The 22,431-nt window shown below is 38.7% G+C and overlaps 1 protein-coding gene across 3 annotated transcripts in view; it reads right to left on the bottom strand.

Annotated features, from left to right (window-relative positions):
- cadpsa (Ca2+-dependent activator protein for secretion a) overlaps nt 1-22,431 on the bottom strand; it is a 117,079-nt gene that overhangs the window by 56,331 nt on the left and 38,317 nt on the right. For all 3 annotated transcript variants that reach the window (XM_083534739.1, XM_083534740.1, XM_083534741.1), the window contains 4 exons: nt 10,182-10,262; nt 9,316-9,549; nt 7,183-7,304; nt 405-516 (listed from right to left, as the gene is read on the bottom strand). In XM_083534739.1, coding sequence (XP_083390865.1) covers nt 405-516; nt 7,183-7,304; nt 9,316-9,549; nt 10,182-10,262 — 549 coding nt within the window. The remainder of the gene's footprint in view (nt 1-404; nt 517-7,182; nt 7,305-9,315; nt 9,550-10,181; nt 10,263-22,431) is intronic.

Below are 22,431 nucleotides of genomic sequence, written 5' to 3'. Positions count from 1 at the left end.
TACAGCAGAGGGAGCAGTCTGCTCAGATTTAATATCATGTCATGACATTCTGGCTGATTTAGGGTCAGTCAAATTGAGTTCAATAAAGCATCAAGCAACATCAGAGGCACTGAGTGCTTTCAGATCACTGAGTGCAAAAAGAGCAACTTAAAAAGGTACAAATTTCCATCTGGTGTAGATTACGTTTATGTGGCATCTCTAAATTGATTTGACGGTGAGACTCAGGCTCACCAATATATATTTTTGGGGTAATGTTTGGGTTCGATTCCGATGTAGATAAGGCATTAGTCAGAATGTATATAGAAGGTCCTCATAAAGACGGAAAAATAGAAATGTGTGTGTTTATGCATTTTTGTCTGTGTGTATGTGTGTGTGTGTTTCTTATTTTTGTTGTTTGTTTTTACCCTTCCCAGCTCTTTATCTTCTAGTGCCAACACTCCGGTGCTTTCAGTGAACAGTTTCACCTTGACAGCAGGAAGCGGGTGTGTGGTGGTAAAATCTCCTTGAGTTCCCCAACTAGACAAAGACGGCAAGAAAGAGAGAACATAAAGAATAAACAAGAATGATTATTGGAGTGGCTGTTTAAAGATTTTCTGCTAATTAGGCTTCATTTTGGCTTAGTGTGTGTGTGTGTGTGTGTGTGTGTGTGTGTGTGTGTGTGTGTGTGTGTGTGTGTGTGTGTGTGTGTTTGAGTGACTAATGAGTGTCCCTCTACTTTTCTATCTCCACAGTCTGATGCCAGATCTGAAGCTCTGTGTGTATCTCCGTGCACGTGTGTGTGTGTGTCTGTGTGTGTGTGTGTGTGTGTCTTTTGATCTTCTCCTAGTCAGAGTAGCTCACGCTCTCCCTACAGCATCTGAACTTTATACATCTTTTTTTATGTCATCTCTCTTCCCTACTAAGCTGCAACACAAGCTAACAGAACCTCGCTCAAGCTTCCTGCTGAGACCTTAGTGTGTGACATGCAAAAAAACGCCGGGCTTTTAGATTTGTACATCTAAAAAAAGACCAGACACTGACACATGGCAGGAAAAAAAAAACACTAACATTTTCAAGCTCTGAAAATTCACCAAAAGAAATCTATGGACCGTGACTTAAAGCTCCAGGGAGTCAAAATGAGCTGCAATTTTCTTCCCCAACATGTGAACCAAATCGGCTCATTAGCATATTAGGCCACACCCATAACATATATCCGCTCAAGATGTAGCTAGACACACTTCCTATCGAGCTAATAATCATTACATTTTCATTCTGAATGGATGATGCTTTTGTGCCTCATCAATCTCTAATCATTTTCCACTTTAATAGAAACACTAGTGCACTAAGACAAAGATCTAAAATAGAAAGGTTAAAAATAGAAGAGATGCATTTCTGGTCACCTGTACAGCACAGTGAAACTCTTTCTTCGCATATCCCACAGATGTTAGGAAGCTGGGGTCAGACATGATACCGAGCCCATGGAGAACAAAGGGTTAAGAGTGGCCGCTTGGCAATACTGGGGTTTGAACATCTGACCAGTAACCCAGGGCCTTAACCACTGAGCTACATATATATATTCCAAAAGCACAATGTAATAAAAAAGCATGCAGGTCAAGAGTTTCACTTAGCATCACAAAATCCAAGTAAAATGCAGAGTACACGTTAAATACTCACGTGAGTACGAAATACAAATCAGAATTGCTAACGGTATTAAAGGTACCAATGAATCAATAAGACCGATAGCATCTGCTAAGGTGGACAGTGTAAAAAAAAAGACGGTGCATCTGATCCAATTAAACCCATACCCATACCATAATGTACCACCCAGCGCTGTGTATGGGTGCACCTACATTCAGTGTGTATAAAAACAGGTACATTTATATGAATGTGTGCGCTTACATGTGTAAGAATGTGTGTGTGTGTGTGTGTGTGTGTGTGTGTGTGTGTGTGTGTGTGTGTGTGTGTGTGTGTGTGAGAGCTCTCTGGAGATGAAGAGGGCAGTCAGCAGTGCACTGGGGATCTGAGCACAGAGAGACTGGTCTCCATAGCAACGTCTCTCAGACGAGTTGCCTGCAGAAAGCCTGAGGTGAGCCTAGGGCCACACGGCCTGTGTGTGCACGCGCGCGCGTGTGTGTGTGTGTGTGTGTGTGTGTGTGTGTGTGTGTGTGTGTGTGTGTGTGTGTGTGTGACTTCTGACTAATCTGACACTTCTTATTTTTATCAATAACTGTCAATAAAATAAGTCTTATTTCGTGTCACGCCTAAAACACTCATGTTCCAGGTGCTGTCTGTTTTTCATGTTTTTTTTAATATATATATTTTTCATACTATTTTATACTTCTATATAATATATATTATTATACACTAATTTTATTTTATTCAATTATTTTTAGTTTCGTTTGCTGTTAGAGTAACTGCCACTCTTCTGGGAAGAAGACCTGAAATTTGTGGAGATTCATTCAGCCGCAACGCTGTTAGTAAAGTCAGGTACGGATGTAGGTGAGGTGAGGAGGCCTGGGATGCAGTCAGTGTTTACATTTATCCCAAAGGTGTTCGATAGGGTTGAGGTCAGTGCTCTATAGCAGGAGATCTTCCACTCCAACCCGTGTAAAGCAGATCTTCGTGTGGCTGGCTTTGTGCACCAGGGTTTTGTCATGCTGGAAAAGGTTTGGATCTCTGTGTTTAAGTAAAAGGAACATTTAACACTACTGCATCCAAAGACGTCCAATAGAATTATTTGATTCCAACCTTTTGCAGCCAACAGTTCAGGTGTCCACAAACTTTTCTCCATATAGTGTATTTTTATTTTAATGAATTTAACATAAATAAATTCAAACAATATATATATTTTTTAAATTTTGTATATTTTTTTCTTAAATTTTATTAATGAATTTTCTTACTATTGTGTACTGTATTCTATACTATATACCATATAGTATACGTTAAGCTCCTCAAGCTTCCGTTTGGGTATATTTTCTTTTTTATCCCTTTTTTACTACGTCTTTGGCCAATAGAGTATTTCAGAGCTGAAGAATTGAAGCAAAGCTCTGAGGATGTGCTGCTATGAGCCCAACTTCAATGCACCCTGGCATGGATTGAACAGGTCTGCACAGGGCTGATAGTAAACACCCCCAGCTGAAGCGGAGAGAAAACCTCCAACCTTGAGAGCAGGTTAAACACTCTACTGACCTGCACACTAAATCACCTTCGCTGTTTTAGTGATATCAGAGCTCTTGCAGGTTGTTTACACGGCTATGTGAAGGTTTTTTTTTTTTTACTTCTCCACCTTTTAATTTACATTTAAATAAACAGCAGCTTGCAAAACGATTTAATGCCAGGGATCTGCCATTTAGGTCATGCCGAATGCAGTGACATTTCCCGAAGAAACGTGTTTTCCTGAAATTACATTTTGCCCAGCAATGCTAATGTAAAAAGTCAGCTAGCCTGAGGTCTTCCTGCAGACTTGGTCTTCACATACCAATGTAATTACTATAAAATAATTTTTTTTTGTGTGCAAAAGTTTGGCCACCCCAGGAAAACCACACTTTTTGTCCATTTTTGAAGTAAAAAAAAGCTATAAAAAGTTATAAAGTCTCACAATTTAATCAGGCCATGATTCTGGAATTTATGTACACAAACATACACACAAATATTACACTATACTGTAATGAGATCGGTGACATTTCCTGTCAGGGCAAGCACAGCCTCCTCTGCTGGCCTAAACACTGACTTTTTATTATATTTTGTCCATGAATATGTATTATATTATTCCCAATAGACTATTCTCCTCATTTCATGACGTTTCTCTCGGGTGTGCTGTTTCAAGGAGCACCGTGTCCAAGTGTATGCAAATTTTTCGGTTTATCCAATCAAATTTCACCAGTCACATCACGTGATCAAAGTGATCTGTGTGCGCTGAGCCATCACAGAAACACTGCAGGCATCATATCGCTTAGAATCCATGTTGCTTTAACCAATCCGATTTGAAGTTGGCATACAATAACGTTGGCATTGGCATTTAACTATGAGATTAATCTTGATGCTTATGCTAGAGAGGACGTAGGCCAGTGTTGCAGCTGCGGCTGCAGTGAAAGGAGTCTTGTTAAATTGTATTAATTGGTTTTCTTGCTTTAGAATCCCATTCATTCACGCTGTATGAGATTCCAGTCTGTCATGCGGATCTGCGTTTTTCTGTAATGTGGATGGTTTTTGTAGGCAGACAAGACACCACTGAAGGTCTAGGTGTGAAACGCAAAGCCCGGGACTTGGTGAGAAAAATCTCATTTGAAATCTCTTTTTAAAAAACTAATAATGCAATTTATTTTGACTGATTCTGATGCACATTGTGACCAAGGACAAGCACTAACCAGGTCAAAATGACTTCCAAATTTAGCATAAAAATGCTTTATTTACCAGCTACTAAGTATACTGTAGAATTACAGTATACGACATATACTGTACTGTATCAAAAAATGAAGCACTGGAATCCATTAATCTGCACCATGGTCCACAAATTATAAACTCTCATGGTTTATAATGTTGTTTACTGGGCTTTTTTCATGTACTCTTTACAGCCATCGATATATTTAAAACACCTAAAAATATCTCTACGTCGTCTGTCTGTTCAGATTCATTAAGGCATAAACAGCATGAATTCGTTTTATTTACATTAACAATAGCAGTTCGCAGCAGAGTTCAAAGTCACTAGCGAGCATTGTCTCTGTGAGATTTATTTACTCGATCCGATAACGAGACACACTCAGACGTGCAGTGCAGGCAGGTGGACGCTTTAGCTACTCTAAGGAATTTGTACTGTACAACAAAAAACATTGTACAACAAAACACACACACATTCACACAAACACATGTAACTCAAAGTGTGCATTATAGCTCATATATACAATATATAGCTTATAAGCTGAGATCAGGTACAAAAACAGCTGATGCTAATGTTTTAAAAAATGACATAAAATTGCTTTATAAGTGGGGTGTGGTCAGAGTGTGTTTTCATTATCTTTTCTGCTCATAGAAACAGGGGACACTCTTTAATAGAAATTACACACAGGTGTGTGAATCTTACCAATCAGCTCCTTTGGCTCTACCGTCGATTCACAACAGAGTTCAATCACACCCCCGATGCCACATATGCCATCGGGACTTTATTGTTATTAGCACCGCTCACATGGCAGCTACAACTAGAGGCAATAGAATAATGTAAGAAAAAAAAACATGCTAACTGAAAAATAAGCGAGGAGACAGAAATTAGCATGTGTACCATTTTTTTTCTTATCTGACCATCATTTGAAAAACCCCACACAATTCTTTGATTAAAGTAGTATGATTTTGTGGGATGAATTTCTCTGTTTCTCTTAATCACAAACAGTGTTAATCTGTCTTTCTTTTTTCTTCTTCACTCACAAACTCTCGGATAATCCTGTGTTTGATTATGGTGAGATGTGGTGGTGGGATCGATAAAGTAGCACGATATGTGAGTGATCAGACAGACTCCCAGTAGCTGTCTGGCTCTCACACACTCCTCTTATTGCCTCATGGAGTGTGAACATGTGTGTACACATGTAGTTGTGTGTGTATGTGTGTGACAAAATTTTGTAAACAATATTTTTTCACTGACAAATATGAGATGAAAACTGAATAAAAATCAGTTGTTAATGAGGAAAACTATTACATAAATCGATTGAAACTTTCGTTACCGAATAAAAAAACGAGACGGGCCGTCTCTACCCGCCACACATACACTTCCTGCATGCTGCACACAGCATTCAAAATGTCAACATGCCAACAGACATATGGATGATTATTACATTCGATATGTGAGTGAAAATATCCAGGAAAACACAACGAACTAGAAGTGGACGAAAGGTTATGCAACCTAAACGTTTTCATTTTTTGGTTTATAAACATTATTTTCCAGCTTTACCCTACAGTTTCGCTAAACTTGAAATATGATACAGGGCTTATGGTATTTATCTTACTAAAACTAGACGAAAAAATTTAAACAATTCAGATGACTAAAATATAACTAAAACTAAACGCATTTTAGTCAAAAGAATATGACTGAATAAAAAATTCGCTGTCAAAATTAACACTGTGTGTGCACTGAGGTGAATCCATAAGCAGTAATGAACACAGTGCCATTTGTTTCCTGATCCATCCAGACACATAAAATCATTTTGAGTTAAGATTTCAGATCAGATTTACATTCAGGGTACATTTGGAAAATGGGCTTCTATACACCATACAATATTTCACAATATCAAGGGAGTACCCCCCCCTATTGAGCACGTGTGGGGCATCCTCAAGAGGAAGGTGGAGAAGCCCCATGTGTTTAACACCTAGCAGCTCCGTGATGTCATTATGGAGGAGCTAAAGAGGATCCCAGCAACAACCTGTGCAGCTCTGGTGAATTCCATGCCCAGGAGTATTAAAGCAGTGCTGAATAACAATTGTGCTCACACAGAATATTGACACTTTGGACACAGTTTTGACACTTTCACTGAGGGTGTGCTCACTTTGGTTGCCAGGTATTTAGACAATAATGGCTGTATGTTGAGTTATTTTCAAAGGACAGTAAACCTGTACTGCTATACAAGCTGCATATTGACTACTCTAAAATATATCCAAGTTTCATTTCTATAGTATTGTCCCTTGACATGATATACTAAAATGGATGCTGAAATGTGAGGGGTGTACTCACTTTTGCGAGATACTGCGCCAAACCCTCGCACTCTCAGCGTATGTCAGAGAAGGCGAATGAATGATTTAACATGAACTTGATGAGACAGGCCCTGGTGGACATTGAGGGTATGGACTTTTTTTACCTGGAATGAACTCATTCGGTCCAGTGTTGTTCTTACATGAAAAATAGACCTTCACCTTACACTAAAGAACCTACAATAAAACACTTCTAAAAATAGAACCCTATTTGGACTGGATTTGTTTAAGTGTGTGCATTCAGAGCAGTTCAACTTGTACCTTTTAGCATGAAAAAATACTATGTTTACCAAATAGTCAGTACTGTGAAGTTTACGCAGATATTTTCCACAGATACTGTGCCATTTTTACAATTATATTCTACTAAAAATGATATGATATTGATATTTTCCAGATGGACATTAGATTTAATGTATTGCCTTTAAGCTTGTAACTTTATCTTGTAGCACATTTACTTATATGTACACTCACGTGGGTTTGGAGGCTTCGGCTTGGTCAGTCTGGAGCTTCTGGCCTCCTTCTACCTCCATGGTGCAGTAGACAATGCGGTTGGGAGCAAGCGACTTTAAACCCTGAACTTCCATAATCACAACCTGAAAATACAGTCAAGAGTAGAGTATTAAGTGACCGTACTACATGCTGTAATAAGATAAGACTAAGAAACACGGCGAAAACCACATAGAATTTTTTCCAAGTTTTAAAGCAATACAATGTGAATTGGATTCTACCATGCTAGTTTTATCCTATGAGGCAGTGTGGTGCAAGAGCATTGCATTAGGTATTAGGAAGCCTCAATTTGACAGCAAGGTTGAGGTTCTGTTAAATGACTTCAGGTTCCTGCTTATGACGTTTCCTGCCTCGAGTCAGATTTACGTGTTTGCTATACAACTACAAGGGACCCAGTTGACTTGCTGCTTGTTCAAGTAAATTGTTAGCGTGAACAACAAATGAAAAAAGTCAACGTGTGAATGTTTTCCTCGAGAAATTGCATACGTATGAACAGGAAATCACCATTTTATTTTGTAATTCATCTGTTTATTTCACATTTATTCCAAAAAAATCGCTTTCGAATTCCCAATTTTAACCAGTGCGACATGCTGAAATAACCCTTCAGTTATGTGAAAGCAATTAACGCCAGTCATTTTAAGAACCCTGATTTTGTAAAGTATGACCTCTTTTTAAAATATTGACCTGAGCACATTCATAGCAAAAAATTCTATCACTGTATCATCTTTTTTTGGTTTTATTAACATTCCAGAGCATAGCAGTAAAGGATGTTCTTTGTCTTGTAAAGTGTCACCTCAGGGACACCGGTTTCTCCCGTTTATCTGATAGATGTGGCGTACGAGCGACGATCCCTCCCTGTCTGCTTCGCAAACTATTACTCTCGGCCGTCATATTAAATCAAACCCCTCACACATTAACGCCAGAAAACTAATTCCCTTCATCACACTCAATCAGGTGCAAGAAAGGGTGGGGAATATGTGCTCAATAATGCTCCCAATGAAGATGAATGAATGAATGAATGAACTGTATTAAAGGACACTGGTTCCATCACTGTAATGGAGTCTCAGTGATGCTGGTTTGAGATGAAGGTTGTCTGGGCTGGTTAAAGTTAACTGAATGTTCTCTGTACACACATGCACAAGCTTATGAATTCCAAATCTGTCCTTTTGTACCTGATAAATTAACAGTGACATCTCTAAATGTGGCACAGGTGCCAAAAACATGACGTTCCATTGTTCAATATTTAATTCTACAGTACGACGTAATGAGATCAACCTAATCCTGTGAAATCCTCCATCTACCTAATGATAAGCGACAGGTGTGTTCCAGCCCTTGGCGTTTTAATATTAGCCCGCCAGGAAACTGGTCTGAGATGTTGAGGCTTAAACGGCTAACGGTAAATTCTTTGTCACCTTTCCAGATGTTTTTCACTCGCATGTCAGCGTCCTCACTGCCCGTTTTTGCAACAATTATTGTATTGTGGTTGAAAATTAGAAGCAATAACAGAGGCCCATTGGGGCGAGACTCAAGCTGCTCAATACACCACAGCTTTTTTTTTTTATTAAAAAAACATTAAAAATGCAAACATTAAATATGCAAACAGAAAAAATGTGTCTCCCTTTTCCAAAATCCACATTTTTAACCTGGTTCCAGATTTTCCCGTGTTGTTTTTGAGATGCATTTGAACTGGTAATTTGGCTAAAACCTAGCATCTTTAGTAATAATATCGGTTTTTACAGGTATACCTTGGACAATGCAAGAGGACACAAACTTGGGTTCAATGTTCCAACACCCGAAATTTGGCTAAACCTAGCATCTCTGGTTATTAATATCAGTTTTTCTTGGTATGCCTTGGACAATGCAAGAGGAAACACACTTGCTATGTTAAAAGGAGCACCACTCAAAAACCTTTAACTCGAGCTGCTCGATCGTACACTGATGACTCCACAATAGCCTATTTTGTGGTACCTGTGAAGATGTTCTTGTTTGTCAGTAAAATCAATTAGAAGCTGTTGATACACTCAAGTCACTTAGTGCTACTCCATCTGAGAATCTAACTAAGTGGACTGCACAGTATAAAAAGCAAAAAAATGGTACCTCGAGAGTGAAGGAAAGCACTACGTCAGATTTGGAGAGCTGGTTCTCATCCTCTTGGCCCATGTCAATAATCGATGTGTTGTGGCCTCTCTTCAGTTTCTGCAGTTTGAACTCGCCTCCTTTAGACACAGGCATGCTCTCCAGATTGGCCATGAGCAGGTTCACTGACGACTTCAGCTCCTCGATGTAGAGCACCTCCATGTCCTTCGATACAAACTTGGGGAACTTGCAAGCCTGGATGTTTTTTTTTGTTTTGTTTTTGTTTGAGAAAGGATGAACAAATGTAAAAATAGGATTTGGGTGGTAAATTTGTGCATTTATAAATGTAATGTAAAGATATTATGTGAATGTTATTTTTGTCAATTTCTTTCCCTCTTTTCATTGAAATTAAACTTCCATGTGGTTTGGATTGAAAAGCTGAGATTCACGAGTACCTTTCGGTGTCTGTCAAAATAAAATAAATAAAAAAAAACATTCACATACGCATTGCTTGTCTGTAGTAGGCGTGTTTGTGGGTGGAGATCGATATTAGGTGAAATATAGCCTGTTTACTGTGCTAAAGCTCGCTGAGTGCTGATTTGCAAGGTTTTTATGGATCGTGCACGTGGGCTGACTACTGCGATTAGTTTCTGCTTCGTGGAATTCCAACCCAATGTGAAAGACACAAACCTTTCCGAAACTGTCCACACATGGGTTACCTGTAATCCGAATTGGTGAGAAAAAAAAATCTTTTCCTCACTACTTGCTAGCTAACTTTTGATCTCGTACAGACGTGATAAGTCCTCCGACTGAATCTGAAGTCTTTTGAAAACAAATTCCGGCTTTCCTTCAGCACAGCATGCGAGTGTTCTGGAAGCAGCACTTACTTTCGCAATCTGGTCAGCCATCTGAAGACGTCCGTCGAGTTCTCGTCTGATCTGGGCGGCCTGCTCGTCTGGGTTGTCCAGCTAAAGAAGGAAGAAAAAATAATAAACAAGAATAAGTGGGTTTTGTATTTGATCAGTGAAAATAAATATTTTATCGCCAATCTTATTACAAGCCTTAACCTTTTTCTTAGCCGATGTTCCTATTGTTAAAACTGTAGTAGGAATGCTTCAATGTACCCCTGCCATTGGAGATCTGATCTCTGACGAGATTGTAATGCAGAATTATCCAGAAAAAGACTTGTGATTTCAAATGTAAAGGCAACCAGAGAGCAACTGCTTGACCAATGCTCAGAAGAAGCCTACAGGAAACATGTTGAGATGCACTAACGTATTGGAAATGTTCAAGTATGGCATAATGATGATTAAGGCACGTATTACAGACTTCCCGAATGGGAACAAAGGTTAATTTAACCTCTAACCCTCACACACTCTGCTATATACTTGAACCCGATCTAAAAAATTTATCATCCAAACGAATAAGCCATCATCTATCATCAATCATCAATTCCATTTCCATTAGGAGCCTATCAAATATTCAGAGCGCCTGAAAATAAAAACCCAATATGTTCGCATGTTTAATTATTCTTAGCGCCATGGATTAGCTCCTGATGAATCACTGCTTGGAAATGAGAAGGTGGAGGAAGCCGGTCGAGTCTGTTTGACTCACAGTGAGCCTGGATTGGTGCAAAAAAAAGAAAATCAATCAAGAATCCACAAAAGGAAATGAATTGCCTCAATCTGGATGTAGAAAATATTGTATTTTTTGATCAGTGTTAATTATTACATCCGTTAGCATTAATTAAACAGGAAGTTAAGAATGAATACCCTGTGAGTAGTGTTACCTTACTAACACACTAAGTTAGGAACGCAACAGCTGTGTGCAGTGTGTACATACATGCCTGAGACGCAATGGTGCTACTGTTACTGCTCTGAAACCGACTGTTTTTTTATAAAGGCACATCCCAACACCAATTCACCAACACTGACAATTCTGTATTTATTACAGACCTACATGTACTTTTTATCCATTTGTGGTTGCATTAAAGTAAAAAAAAAAAAAAGGTGTGTTTGTTGGGGGGGTGGGGGGGGGTAGGGGGTGCTATTTTATGCATTCTGAGCTATTTATATTAATAGGTTTTCATGCTAAACATTGCTCAAGTTTGGAAAAACAATTTAGACGTATGACGAAGTATTTCTGTGCCAAAGCCACTCCTTTGGGGGTTCGTATAAGTTTCGGAAAGTATATATATATATATATTTGTTTTTCCGAGTATAGAATTTCTTGTATGGGCACTTCTCCCAGAAGAGCGAGATTAAGAATGTACCCATCACCGTGCTTCATTCAGCTACTCGTTAGTCGTTGTTGCTGCTTCTGTTCTTGATGTTTGATTTGATTCTTAATCAAAGACTATAAACCTTCTGTTTCTGTTTTGATTATAGCGATGTCACAGCTCGCAGACGATCGCTACGCAAAATCTGCATGTGCTCGGCCCTTTGTAGCTCCGCCCACAGCACACTTTCAGGAGTTTGTCTATTTTCAAAAAAGAGAAACGCAAAGCTGGATCTTTCTTTTATAAATCTCATCGGAGATATTAAGGACACAATACTAGTCTACGATTCTTTAAGGTTAAACGATTAGCTGAAACTCTCTTTTATCAAGGGTCCACAAAACCAGTTAGTTCAGTCTTTATTTTCTCGCTCTCAAAAATAACAGCTTGCAATATAACCCAGAGAGGCTTGAATGCTGGAAATCTTGTGGTGGGTCATCAAAAGTCACCTGACTAACAAATTGAAGACACTGGAGAATTCCCAGAAAAGTCTCCTTTTAAAAGGTTTCAATGTATAAACTAATACATGCTTTGTATAAAATAAAAATATTCGGCTAATCAGGTAGACTAGAACAGGTAGTGCACGGTGTAGCTGCTGCTGTAAATACGGTTTATTTCATCCATACCTAATAAGCCAAATGTAATGACAAATTCAGTTCATTCAGTTATAAAAAAAAAAAACAGAACCAAGGTTTACTCCTGAAATCTGCACTTTAACGTCTTCCACAGAGACACTAATTACAGATTTAACTCATATTTGTAATTATGGACTCAAAGTGGTTTGTTTGTCTGTACTTAGGTTAATATCAGTTTCTGTAGCTTTTTCATAGCAAATATTCAACCATTCTATTAAATTTTGTGGCAAAAACGTTGATTTTTTCATCAAACCAAAAAAACCTTTCAAACCAAGTCCTCATAAACATTATAGTATAATGCAATTGAAAACAGGGAAGATCAAAATAAAAAAGCTGCACAATCCAGGTAGAGTTACAATACTGACTTACTGGTGGTTCTTCATATACAATAAATGGCACAGTGTCAGTCTGGTGTGGTCGACATCTCGTTACCATGTCTAGGTTTAAAAGCATACAGTAGATGCACGTTTCCAACTACATTAATTTGTTTAAAATAACTTCTCATTTCGACATTCTTCCTGGTCTCCTAGCTATTTGTCTGACATATAACGCTAATTAAGGGCTTAAGGTCGAAATGTGGAACATTGCCGTCTCTAATTATTTCCTCGAGGGCTTTTTCTTTTAATTACAAACATGTCTACCTGGTCATTACCACTATACCAAGATGCCACTATGAACATGAATCCAACAGAAAACAATGTTTTGTGTTAATTAAAATATTAGCAATTATCAAAATCTGGAATTTTCCAGTGCTTTGAATCAGTGAACACTACAAAGTTAAACACATAGGTTTTTACATTACATCGGATTTAGTCACATCTCAAACACCTTAAAATAGGATATAGCACCTTATCATAGGATTTAGTCACATGCATTACTATGACAAAATAAACCATACGGATGTAATGTAGCTTGCTTATGCATGTGTAGAATATATATATACATATATTCATCCATCTCCAACGATCACAGTGGATTATTAATGAGCTGAAGTACTGATCACACTCAACATTTCATACGCACTGACTACTGGTCGTACACATCGCAAATACCAGTTGTTTCACATTTCACTGTTTTCCAGAGGCTTCAAATTGATATAATTTACAGAGATCTGACCTTTTCAGAAAATATACGATGGAAATATCCTGTTTTATCCAGTACAGCTTTAAAAGACTGAAAGAGAACCTGCCTGGGATGTGGTGTAACCACATAGGATCTCATAAAACTGCACTGTATATTGACATGTCTCCATACTGTACACTACATGTTTCCTACGATGCTTCTTACTATTGAAGAAATTACAGCATTTTTGCACAGTTGGTCACTGGTCATTATACACACACACACACGCACACACACACACACACACACACACACACACACACACATACATACATCATTTCGAATAATATCCTTCTGTGTTTAGTTTCCCATTTGCACTCTATATAATCTTGTCTTATTTGTATTATAGATTGTACCTTGTAACATATCCTAAGAAAAAACTGCACTGAGCTGGTCTCTGCATCTGTACCTCATATTTTGCACTCCTATAATATGTTTATTGTATAATGTGCTCTCCCTGCCTGTTGTGTCTCATTAGTGGAGTGAGCCCTTCTTGGGTGAGATGCTCTTTACCTTGAGTTATCAGTGTAAAGTCACTTAGTAAAGGCAAGTACTCATGTAGGTGAGGTGAGGAGACCTGGGGTGCAGTCAGCGTTCCAATTCATCCCAAAGGTGTTCAGTAGGGATGAGATCAGAGCTCTATAGCAGGCCATCTCAAGATCTTTCTCTCCAAACCATGCAAACTATATCTTCATGGAGCTCGCATTGTGCACAGGAGCATTCCCATTCAGGAACAGGTGTGGGTTAACATTGAACTGTATAACATAATGCAGAAGTTATACTAGTCACTGCTATTTTGTGCATTTTGTGTATCTGTCCTGCACTGCACTGTTTTGTATGCACTAGGTGCATACAAAACAGCATATGCACACAGTATATACGGTTGAAATGAAAATAAAAGCTTTTTGTCTCTTGTCTTGTCTTGTTTCTACTGTGAAAGTGGCTGAATTGGAAAAGGTGCCTAATAAAAGAAAGCTGCTCTGCATGACTCAACAACAATCTTGGTTTTCTACTCATTCATCCCAACACAAGGCAGAGACATTTGGGGGAGCACACCGACCAAAAGGGTTTCATACAGTATATACATATGCATATTTATTAGGTTTTCTAACAGTACACAAAATTCATGGTTTGGTACATACCCACGTTTTTTTTAAGCACACAGTGACACTGCGCTAACTCTGGCATTGTTGTGTTTTCAAGTTTAATAATAATAATAATAATAATAATAATGATAATATTAATAATTATTATAATAATAATAATAAAAGATAACGCTTTGCTCAAATGCGAGGTGGAGACTAAACAAACTTGCGGTCGGCCACTGCATACGTTTCTGAAAGAACTCAGATTTTAGCACGTTTTGCACGTAAAAAGATTGCCTTCGCTGCACGTGTGCGCTGAACCGAAAGTCCTGTACTGAAACATTTCGAAACGAATATGTGTACCCCTAATGTTACTGCGTTACAACCCTAATATTTATATATGTATTAGATTCATTTATTTATATACATTGCTATTTCCAATTCTGGTTAGACGCTAACTGCATTTCATTGGCTCTTGTACTCTGCACAATAATGAATATAATGCTAATATCTAGCGTGAATTTGATCATGTACGTAGCACTTTTCTAAATATGAATAGTCTTAACCCTGTGTAATCTTGAAATACTATAAGTCATCTTGGAATATATTTGAGCCTGTAGTTAATAGGTGCAACTGTTAGCTCTGATCTGTGCTCTTAGTATCTTGGGAAGTGCTTGTGTCTGTGTGGATTCAAGATATTTTTTTTTATTCCAAGTTTGAGAGGTAAAGAAGTTGGCCAGTCGGCTTTGTGCTTGGGCGGATGGCCATCTGTAGACGCGACTGCTCTAATGTCCCCCTTCATGTCACCAGCTGGGCTGAAGCCAGTGTTCATCAGGCCAAACTCCTACACTCTGCTCTGAGGATGCCCACATATACACACAAGCTCTCTCTCTTTCTCTCTCTCTCTCTCCCTCTCTCTCCCTCTCTACTCCCTACACGTTCCCTACACATTCCCTCGCTCTTTCTCTTTCTTGCTAAAAAACACACAAAAACACGCCAGGGAGACGCCAAACGTGTGGGTGAGTGCGAAACGACTTTGCGGTTTTAATAACGCCACATTATTACATGCCTCACGCAGTGTAGAGGGCTACGGTCGCACCTACACCCCGTAACTTCCACATTGATGATGTATAGTTACCGAGACGCTACTTTAAATGAAGCCAAGTGAACTTTGCTACTCACACACTGGTGCCTGACAACAAGGCCCGCACCATATGTTCAAATGAACAAATAAATAAATAAGAAAAACACGTTCTGATCAGATTCCTACACATTTTCCGTCGCAATATGCCTTGACATATATTTTAAACAGACTCGTGAGTCAGCAAGCGTGTCACCGCTAGCGCGCCGCCTTTGTTAAACGTGTCGCTATGACTCGTATGACTCGGCTATCAGGACGCCCATGCAGCATGTATGAGACGTTATTCGGCATATTCCCTAAACATGCCACGCTTTATCGTCGCTATAGTAACGAATGGCAAAAGGTTTTCTGCGGGTGGCCGAGTCTACCGTGTGAGAAGTCAGAAGGACATGTGGAAAATCTTCACAAAGAAAGAGAATAATTCTTATTCATGCCAGGATTTGAGGTGCTATCAAAACATGACATGACATCAAATACGAAAAAAAAACATTCAGCAACTTGTGCATAATGATCGACGGAAAACAATCCATATGGTCTCACATTTTTCTCCCACACTACTAGCCATATTTGGCTGCTGTGGACTTCGCCCTATTTATGAAGATGGAGATCCGGCTCAAAGGTCGCTGTTTCGACACCATTGCAGAGATCCAGCGGGAATAGCAGAAGGTGTTTGACATGCTTTGAAAAGGAGACCATTCTAGAACTGACAGTAATGTTGGGAGTGCTGTATTACTGTGCAAGGCGACTATTTTAAAGTGTGTAAACGCAGACAAATAAAGTACTTTCTTGTAAACAGAGTCTGTCTCAAAACTTTTTGATACCACCTCATGTTTGATTGAGTACTGGTCTCCAGCTCTGCAGAATCTCTCGTTTTTTTCGGACTCTCATTTTATCTGGATTCGGCTGGTCGTTTTTGTGTTTCATTTTTGCCGTTTGTTTTCAGACAGCTTCCTGGGTCTTTGAGTTCGAGGTTCAGTTTTGCTTCTATCCTGTTCTCAGTCTTTGGTGCTTCTTTTTAAGGGGGTTTCAAAAGTTTTAGGACAGTTGGAATTTTTGCTCTGCCTTCTCAGTAAAGACTGCCTTTAGAACCCCAGCTTGTGATATTTGCTGTCAACCTGAAAACCCAGGATGTCTTTAACAAACCAATTCTGTTGCATCATTCTTAGTGAGAAAATAATACATTTGCAATGTCAGCTTCACATCTGTGTGTGTTTGTGTGTGTGTGTGTGTGTGTGTGTGTGTGTGTGTGTGTGTGTGTGTGTTAAGATGTAATGTTTAGACATGACAGTCTGTGAAATCCGTGTTCCTCTGCCTCTGTTGGAAAATACAGCTCAAGAGAATCTTTGCGAGTCGTTTATAGAACAAGTGGTCGGTATGAAGCCCTCGGGACTCCCTGAGAACTCGCATCCGGAGGAAGGTGCTGTGGATTTATGACAGTAATACCAGTAAGGAGAATCAGTGGGAAGAGTGGAGGCACAAAAATACCACACACAGAGCACCCACACACACACACACACACACAAGTCTCACACACGCACACATACACACACTTTCACCCTATTATTTGTTCTTGTCTGCTCTTTATCAGCCGTATCTCAGCTTCGACTCCATCTGTCTTCCCTTTTTACAGTCCTTTTACAGTAAATACTCTTATCCTACTCTCTCTCTCTCTCTCTCTCTCTCTCTCTCTCTCTCTCTCTCTCTCTCTCTCTCACCCTCTCTCTTTAATTTTTTTTGGTTGCCTCATTGAGTCTCTTTTTTTTTCCTCTTTCGCTGTGTGTATTTTTAATTTTCTTTCCTTTTAGGTGAATTTCAAACGTAAAAAAGAAATCACTTCAATTTGTCAATATGTCACTTTTTATAATGTAAAAAAAATAAATTAAGATATTTTATGTAATAAAATGTTTTTCTTTTTTTTTTGGCAAATTGAATAAGTACTTTTTCTAATGTTCCTCACTTGTTTTTTTTTTCTGTATGACAATTTATTTCAATTTAATTGTTATTAATTAATTAATGATTAATTAATACAGTATGGTCATATACTGTATTAATAGACGTGGTAAATTGTATTTGTTCGTTAAATGTATTTATTCATATATTTATCAGTAATATCAAGAATAATAGTTATTTATTTACTTTTATAATTTAAATTATTACTATTTTGCTTGTAGTCATCGTAGCAGAAGTTATTTCTTTATTTTTGTATTATTTCCTCTATTGATTGTTTGTTCATGAGAGACCCTTTTGGATTATTTCTCCGATCAAACTGTACACAGAAATGCAAATGAACAGTGTTTAAGTCTACTATAAATGAAAACAAAAAACAGATATTTAAACTATTCATGTATATTAATGCAGAATTTAAAGTCAGCAGTATCGGTGGCTTTTTACTGACTGCCTTTAAAATTCTTATTCCAATAAATTCAACAGATTCAGATTAGGTGTTGTGTTTGCATTGTGCACTTTAAAGTACAGTAGGTCAGATCATGAGTAGAACTTCCTGCCTCAAGCAAGATTTCTTGAGATTTTCCAGCTCAAGAGATTTTCTGTCAGAATAAGAAATTAAGGCCAATAAACTCAAGGCAAAGAAATGTTAATAAGGCAATTATAAAAAGTCTAATAACAGCAATATGTCCTTTTTTTAATATAAAGTATTTACATGTGTATTATAATATCTACTCTCGGGCAGCTCGACACTGTGCGTGGCAATAAAACCCGGCGCCGAGTCATTCCACTGATTTGTTTTGGTCTTTAATACGCCCCAATCCCCTCTGTAATCCGGCCTGGACATATAACCTTCTGCACTTCTCCTGCACTCGTCCTGGTTTTATATCGTAAGTGCTTACAGGCGCGTTTCAGTGGCAGTGCAGATGTGCATTTAAATTTCATTACCACGCTCGCTAAGAGCGAGAGAGAGCGGGAAAGTAAAAAAGAAGATGAGACCGAGAGAGAGAGACGTGATGCGATGAGGAGTGTTAATGAAATTCTATATGCTTTGTCTTCAGCTATGTTTAATTACTTTTTAACCAATTCAATTAGCGCAGACACTGAAGAGAGAAAGAAACAAAGAATGTGTGTGTGACAGAGAGAAAAATAGAGACAGCACCTTGTGTGAATATATGCGAGTTCCTTAGCACACACACATACACACACACACACACACATACACACACACACACACACACACACACACACACAGGGCAGAGTGTAGAACCTCTTCTAATTTTCAATATCCACCAGACGTTTATCTTCCCTAGCAATGTGATGCTGCTTGGACCAGGTAATGCAATCATGCCACTCTTATGCACACACACACACACACACACACACACACACACACACACACACACACACACACACACACACACACAGTGATGATTTCACACACTGCACCAAAAGACATGACCTGCAAACACCAACAGTACAGGAAAGCATACAGATCTAGGTTTTGTCTATTGTTGTTTCCAAAAGTACGTGGACACCGAGCCTTTCCATCTTTATGTGTTTCTTCCTCAGGCTGTTACCACAAAGTTGGAGTGGATGTGGTAGAACTACATTTCCCTTAACTTGGAGACCCAAACCTGTTCCAGCCTGTGCACAAAGCCAGCTCGAAGACGATCTGCTTTTAATGGGTTGATATGGAAGATCTCCTGCTGTAGAGCTCTGACCTCAACCCAGTGGAACATAATAAATGTGAACACTGATTGCACTAATTTCAGGCCTCCTCACTTCACCTCACCTACATCAGTATCTGACTTTACTAACGCCATTGTGGCTGAATGAATCTCCACAAATCTCCTCTAACACACATCTTCCCAGAAAAGTGGTGGTTATTATAACCGCAGATGGGGACTAAATGTGGAACGTGTCCATGCAGAGTATATTGGAATAAAATATACTTGAGGGGAAATACGTTCACACTTTTAAAAAGGTATTCGAGAAAATGGACTCTGGACTCTTTTATCGGCTGACATGACACAAATCATGTAAATATCATTTTGGCTTAACTATTGATTACAAAGTATAGATCGAGTTGCAAAATCTGATGACTTTGTTCCGACTTCTGCTTCGGGAGGTGATAATTACACAGCAGTGATTAAATCAAAACAGCCAAGAAAATAGATTTCCTTTATTTGCTGTCTAAGATTGTAGAGACAACAGATCTCTATTTCTTTTTATTTATTTTTTTCTCATTTTGTGTGTGTGTGTGTGTGTGTGTGAGTGTGTGTGTGTGTGTGTGTGTGTGTGTGTGTGTGTGTGTGCGTGTGTGTGTGCACGCATTTGTGATTAGACAGATTGTGCAAGTAATGTATTCACATGAAGAACAGCTGATGAAGAAGAAAGGATGAATAAAAAGCCTTGCATGTTTACCGTCTCCATGACAACCACATGAGGCCAGACAAAGGGCGTTCAGGTTGTTTTCTATTGGGCGCACACACACACACACACACACACACACACACACACACACACACACACACACACACACACACACACACACACGTGTGCACATGTCTGAACATGTACTGTGTTGCAAATATAGTAAAATTGCATCCCCTAATAAAATATAGAGTGCTTTCACACACACATACACACACACACACACACACACACACACACACACACACACACACGGGCAGGGCAAAGCAAAATCAATAAACACAGTTGACCACAGGTTTGCGTCACAAGCTTTCAAAGCACACGTCCGAGACCTTTCGAGGAGAAGTGATGAATGCTCCTGTATTACGATGTTCTAAGACTCGTGATCATGGAAAATAAAAAAAGAATTATAATAAAATAAGTGTTATGAAATTAGAAAACTGGTACTGGTGTGTACTTCAAACACAAGGACATGTATGATTCTTAAAGTGCTTATTTAAATAATAAATAATTATTTAAATATTTATTAATACTTGCATTATTCTTAATTATTCAAATAATAATTAAAATAATTAATAAAACATTCATTATTATAACCGATTGATGGAATGCTGTAGTATTATATCATAGGGTTCTTTATACCATTACTGGGCTGTAGAAAAGTTCACATTTATCTGATTTATTTGGCTTATCCAGAGAGACTTGCAATTTATCAGTTAAGGGCCTTGCTCAAGGGCCCAGCAGTGGCAGCATTCAAACTTATCTATCCAAGTCCAATGCCTTAACCACTGAGCTGAAAGGTGAAGGTAAAGGTGCCTTGTATTTATCACATGTACAATAAAGCACAGTGAAATTTTTTCGTTGCACATCTCCAGCGATGTTAGAAAGCTGGGGTCAGGGTGCAGCATCAGCCATGATATAGCACCCCCTGGAGCTCAGAGGGTTAGTTGTCGTTATCGGGCAGCTTGGCGATAACGAGGATTGAACACACGACATTTCGATCAGTAACCCATAGCCTTAATCATTATGCTAACACCTCCTTGCTAACAGGTATAAAAACATTTCATGGAAAATTGTGGATTGTTTATTCAATTTTGCCCTTTTAATTCTAATTTGCATATGGCACAGTTTCAGCGAATCAGTAATGAGTGTTAAACAAGCATCTCTAGAAAGTTTCTTCAGTGACAAAAATAAGAAAACACCAAACGACGGTGAAAACCCAAGCGAGACAGACAGCTAATAACGCTTGATATGGCAAGTCCATAAAGACCACTTCTATCCAGACTTCTATAAACAGTAGATAGGTGTTTTCTCTCATTAGGCTGGTTCTTGGTCGAACACTGCGTCTATGGTCCTCAACACTGCCCGTTTCTTTCTGCTATCTTCAAAATAGCTTGAAACTCCAGTACGCTTTGAAACCATTCCCTGGAAGAGACCGTGCTAATGCATTATATGCCTCGTGTCTTGTTGACGTGCTCAGTCTTACCATGGTGCAGGATTTGACATGAAAATGTCTTCCACAACCTCATCTTAGTAGCAGAGTTTGGCTGTTCTTCACCCAGTTGGAAGCTTCTACACAGCTGCTTCCGTTTCAGTTAATGACTCAACTTACATATAAAATTGATGTTAATTAGCACCTGTTTGGAATAATTGGTTAATTACACCCCCTGACTCTGATTCTACAGAATCCCTGATATTTTTTGATAGCATTCTTATATATGTAAATAATGTATATATTATGTGTACTTTATTAATAAGAACACTTTATTTGAAGTGTACCTACATAGTGGCTGCATAAAACATCATTAGCCCTGTATGAATATTTCATAAAGCAGTTCCAGAGTTTTTATAAAAGGCTTCTATCAAAATGGAGGTTTCATGCAATTGTGTCTCTTTTCTCCATTTACTGACGTGGCTTTTTTTTTCATATGGCACAATTTATTCGGTGTCCAAAAAGTTCTGTCCATAAAGTGTAGGGACAAGTTAGTAGCCTGATTAGCTTGTGGCACTATTTATTATTAAATATGATTTGAAAAATTATTAAATATAAAGAAAAAAAATTCATCAAATCGAATGATTTATCCAAACAGAGCCTTCTAGCACGTTTGATTTTACAGCACTTCCAAAGCATTCATGCCGGCTTTTTTTTTATCTCCTCGTGGTTAGCTAATTGAGACAGGGTGTGTAGCAGCAGTCAGTATGATAAATCTCAGCTTGCCAGAAAACACCCTCACCGCAGACTCGAACACACCCATGCCAGGCCTCGCATCCTGCGCAAAATGCAACCAAATCTAATTTGCTCCTGTAACACAGCCATCATTACTGGAGAGAAGGCGGTTATCAAAGCCTTGCAACCCAAAGCTTAGCTCCCGAGGCTAAAGGAAGAAGGAAGGGGTTGTGTGTTGGTGGTAATGTGTGTTTCACGAGGATATCTTTGAGGTCTGTCTCAGCAGGGGCTACCGATAAATGACGTGCTCCTGTTTTTGTTTACTCACAAAC

The sequence above is a fragment of the Silurus aristotelis genome, assembly GCF_946808225.1.
Source record: "Silurus aristotelis genome assembly, chromosome: 28".
Lineage (NCBI taxonomy): Eukaryota > Metazoa > Chordata > Actinopteri > Siluriformes > Siluridae > Silurus > Silurus aristotelis.
This window is presented reverse-complemented; position numbering and strand designations above follow the sequence as displayed.